The sequence below is a fragment of the Ipomoea triloba genome, chromosome 9 (assembly GCF_003576645.1).
Source record: "Ipomoea triloba cultivar NCNSP0323 chromosome 9, ASM357664v1".
Lineage (NCBI taxonomy): Eukaryota > Viridiplantae > Streptophyta > Magnoliopsida > Solanales > Convolvulaceae > Ipomoea > Ipomoea triloba.
Genome location: NC_044924.1, coordinates 20,129,474 through 20,134,039, shown reverse-complemented (window position 1 = coordinate 20,134,039; position 4,566 = coordinate 20,129,474). Strand labels below are relative to the sequence as shown.

Sequence of the window (4,566 nt, the reverse complement as noted above, 5' to 3'; positions counted from 1 at the left end):
TACCCGTGCAATGTACGAATAATTTTTTATTATATATTTAGATAATAACAATAAAGATAAAATTATAAAAAAAATTAATATTGAATGTGAACATTTATTTGATTATAAGATTAGTGCAAAAGTATTACTCTATTAAATGATTAAGATATGACTTGTTTGTCTACAATTACCTTAAAAAGATCGATATGTAATATGACTTATGCAATTATATTATTACTAAAATAAATATGGAGAAAATGAGAAATAATTTAATTATAATTATTATAAAATAAATTCAACGACCAATATTTAGCTTAATTACCATAATAATTACTAGAATTCCACTCGTGCGTTGCACGGATTAAATTTATAAGAATATATGTAAATATATATATATAAGTATGATTATATTCTTTGTCGCTATTTAAAACAATGAAATCATTATTAATCAAATCACTTGAATCCATATGTAACCAACAAAAATAAAATAAAATTATCAGTGAACAATATAATATTTTTTCTAATTATAGAACATAATAAAAATGCACTAAGTCATTTTATAAATTATTAAATACCTCTTTATACACAACATTCAGCGTAGAAAACACATTCGCTCCTTTGTCACTACAAATAAGTAACTTTAGACCATTGGGGTGACTGACCTTAGACAATGCCACATATAATTGGCCGTGCACAAACACTGGTTTCTTTAAGAGCAAACCAACATTTGTTAATGTTTGACCTTGACTCTAATTTATGGTCATAGCATAAGACAACATTACAGGGATGTTTCCGTCAGAATTTTAACGGGAACTTCGTATATGAAGGAGTGAGGGACAACCGAGGGATAAAAACCTTAGTGCCTGCATGATTTCCAAATAAGATTTTTGCTTCAATGACATGATCGGCCAATTTTGAAACAATTAACCTAGTCCCATTACACAATCCCAATAAAGGATCAATATTCCGCAATAGCATAATTGGGCACCCAACTTTTAAAGACAAGCAATGATTTGGCAATCCAGAACACCTAAAACTGTTCAACATTTCTGGGGTGTGTAATCCCGTCGCAACTTCTGGAATACTCTCAGTCGGGCAAACTGAATCACAACTCAGATATGTTCTGCCGAACGCATCATTCAAAGCACTCATATACTCATTAACCTCATCAACTACCACAAGTGTCGGCGCTAAAATTGCTCTACCAGTTAAGTAAGAACCTTCACGTTGCCTCTCACAAAAGGAAGGAAATGTACTATCAACTATAGTAGTTATTGGATCACCAATAAATTTCAAAACATGTTGTGACGGTATATTGACGGTAACTTCTCCATCATCCTGGCCAGCAGTTAAACCATCACCTATAGCAACGATCCAATTAGCAAAACTATTTAGCTCTTGATGATCTACAACAGTTTCCGTACTCTGCAACCTCAAATTCTTGGTTAAACGTAATACAGTACAGTGCGACCATAGATATGATGAATTGACACATGCACCAACGATGTCTTGCCTTGAGCCCTTCGGTATAACCGGTAATATTTGCCGGAAATCACCACCCAAAACCACAGTCTTCCCTCCAAATGGCAAGTCAGCACTTAAAGGATTACAAAATCTCAAAAGGTCACGCATAGTCTTATCTAATGCTTCAAAGCAATGTTTATGCATCATGGAGCCTCATCCCAAATAATCAAGCTGCATTTAATAATAAGCTCTGCCAGATCACTTCCTTGTGAAATATTGCACGTAGAATCCTCATTGACAATAATTGGAATGGCAAACCGAGAATGTGTTGTTCGACCCCCAGGCATTAACAGCGAAGCAATTCCACTGGAGGCTACATTCAGTACAATCTTCCACTCTAAACGTAGATCAACAAACAGTGTGCGCCAAACAAATGTTTTACCCGTACCACCGCAACCGTAGACAAAGAAAAATCCTCCATTAACACTAAACACAACAGTCAAAACCTGATCGTAGACATGTCGGTGCTCATCAGTAAGTTTTACAACCATCAAGTCATGTTCCTTGCGCAATTGATCTAAGTCATATGACAGTTCTTCCAAAATCAACCGATTTTGCAAAGTTTCAATTTGAGACCAATCAGGTATTGGCATATGGGGGTAGTCCTTCAAACTTTGATTCCACATAGACAGAAGTTTCTCGACCTCCATCAGACCGTACAATATTTTTCTCTGATCTGTCATACAGACATCTACAAAGCAAATCAGAATCATAATTTTAAAACACTTGTACATTTTTGGTTTACGAAACCCAAAAACTGAAATAAAATAAGAAAAAATACTAAATATTTTCACCAAAAATTACGACAAACCTTGATTTAACGTTGCACAATGCTATCGATATTCAGCATCCTCACATAGATACTGCCAAGTTGCATTCCATACATTTTCTGGATGGCTAATCGATTTCGACGTAAGCAATGTAACAAATAAGCGGCGTAATGCATTAGCAGTTGACCACTGGCTAGCTACTAATATTGCATCAATATATTCTTTCTTATCATAAATCAACCCACGCGCATAGCATGCATCACGAAAACTCGTATACTGGGTACCATTAAATATACACAGATCTTCAAAACTGGTGGGACCACAAACCAAATTCAATAAACACCGAAGATAAAGATCTCCCCAGATCCAGGAGGCACATAGAATAGTCAGCCAATAGAAAAACCCCGCTTTCTAGGTTGCCACTCGCGTTCTTTCCGCTTCCATACAAAATGGATTGGCATTTCCCTATAGGTCAACTTTCGAGCATTGGGATATTTCTTATTAGCTTCAAACCAAGCTAGGAACTTATTGTTCTTAATTGTATCTCTTTGGAGTACATCTAACACAGAAGCATCATCATCAAACACAATACTTTGTTCATTTGGCAGATGGAAACTCAAACGCTCAACTGCAGGATTTTGGAATCGAATGTCATAAGCAAACAGACGCCATGCAGCTTCACAAGGACAAATATAACGATAATCGTAGTACATATTAATCTCATCTATGACTTGATCCTTATCTGTTGACTCAGCAGTCTTATAGAATTGGGCTGTGACCCTATCATTTCCTTTATTAACATATTTGAATAAGTATTTGATAGATCGCGATTGATTACACCACTCCACATTAATATGTGCTCTGTACTTCATTAACAAATACCTGTTATGCGGCACAACATATCTGTTATCCAACTCAACACCACCTTTCAAAACTGTGTTACCATTATCTCGTCGCTTGTAAAGAAGATATCCATTGCAATAAATAATCGATTTATCCATAAATTTCTTTTGGGAAATGCTTAGAACAACAACCCTTAACCATACATGGGCAATTTTTGTTAGCTTCACCACATGGCCCATGTATCATAAACTCTTCAACAACTTGGTAGTACGCAACATCATTATCCTTATTTGGAATTTCAGCAGAGATGATCACATCCACATTGTCAACAAATGAAGAAGCGTCTGTGCGATCAAGGAATAAAATTATGTGCGCATGAGGCAGTCCGCGCTTCTGGAATTCAACTGTATAAATGACTATGGATCACATAACTTAAATTAGTAATGCAGCGAAACAAAAAATAATTCAAGTTGTTTAAAGGACTAATCAAATTAACAACTAAAACGGTATATACCTGCAACAATTTTTTCCAAAAACAATGCCTGATCGAATTTCTTTAATAAGAGCATCTAATTTCATCTTAAATACATGGCACAAAATATCTGGACGATCTTCGGGATTCAAATTTCTACATTCCAAAAACCGTTTTATCTCTGGCCACTTTGGATTGCACGTAAAAGTGATGAATATATTTGGAAAACCTATCCAACCACAAATGGCCATTGCATCTTTATTTGGAAAACCTATCCAACCACAAATGGCCATTGCATCTTGGTAATTCTGCACCATCCAACCACAAATGGCCATTGCATCTTGGTAATTCTGCACCAAGTAACGTGCTCCACCAGTGAAAGAAGACGGTAATATAATTCGCCGACCTTGAGTTGTAGGTGCAATTTCCCAACGCGTTAAAGTGTCAGACAACCCTTTATATGACCCGCACCATAAACTTTGTTGATGAGTGCGAATGTACAGAAGCCTGCCAGATTCAACCATCGTATATGAATCAACCAAGAATTGCTAGAATAGCCTCCTCGCGAATAAAAAAAAGTGATATCTCACTTAGCCGATCGTGAATACGGAAGGCGAAATATTCCCTAACAGAAATTGTGCTCCGCGCTCTAGTATCAGAGCTTGGATCGACAACTAAAAAAATGTCCTCCCGATACCCGTCCTCACCATACGGAAACAACAACAAGTACTGCAATGGCAAATAAGCCGGATTCAGCTTGGTAATTCTCTGAAGCAAGCCCGTTTGCATTTCTATCAATATATCTCGCTCAGCCATCATCGGGTCTAAATCACTAACCACTATAGCCGCGACTTCAGAAATTGTAGGCAAGTTGTAGTTACTCATATCCTGATTTCGTTTACCAAGCAATTTCATTTTAACTTCAACAGATGGATTTGTATGTATTGCATTTCGAGCCATCCGAAAAGACTTAACTAA

The 4,566-nt window shown here is 36.3% G+C and overlaps 1 protein-coding gene across 1 annotated transcript; it reads right to left on the bottom strand.

Annotated features, from left to right (window-relative positions):
- Positions 1 to 1,646: 1,646 nt before the first annotated feature.
- On the bottom strand, positions 1,647 to 4,112 carry LOC116029704. The gene is made up of 5 exons (XM_031271748.1): positions 3,631 to 4,112; positions 3,156 to 3,308; positions 2,694 to 3,053; positions 2,360 to 2,583; positions 1,647 to 2,194 (listed from the first exon to the last, which is right to left on the bottom strand). Exons 1-5 carry the CDS (start codon positions 4,110 to 4,112, stop codon positions 1,647 to 1,649), a joined length of 1,767 nt encoding a protein of 588 aa, XP_031127608.1.
- Positions 4,113 to 4,566: the final 454 nt, after the last annotated feature.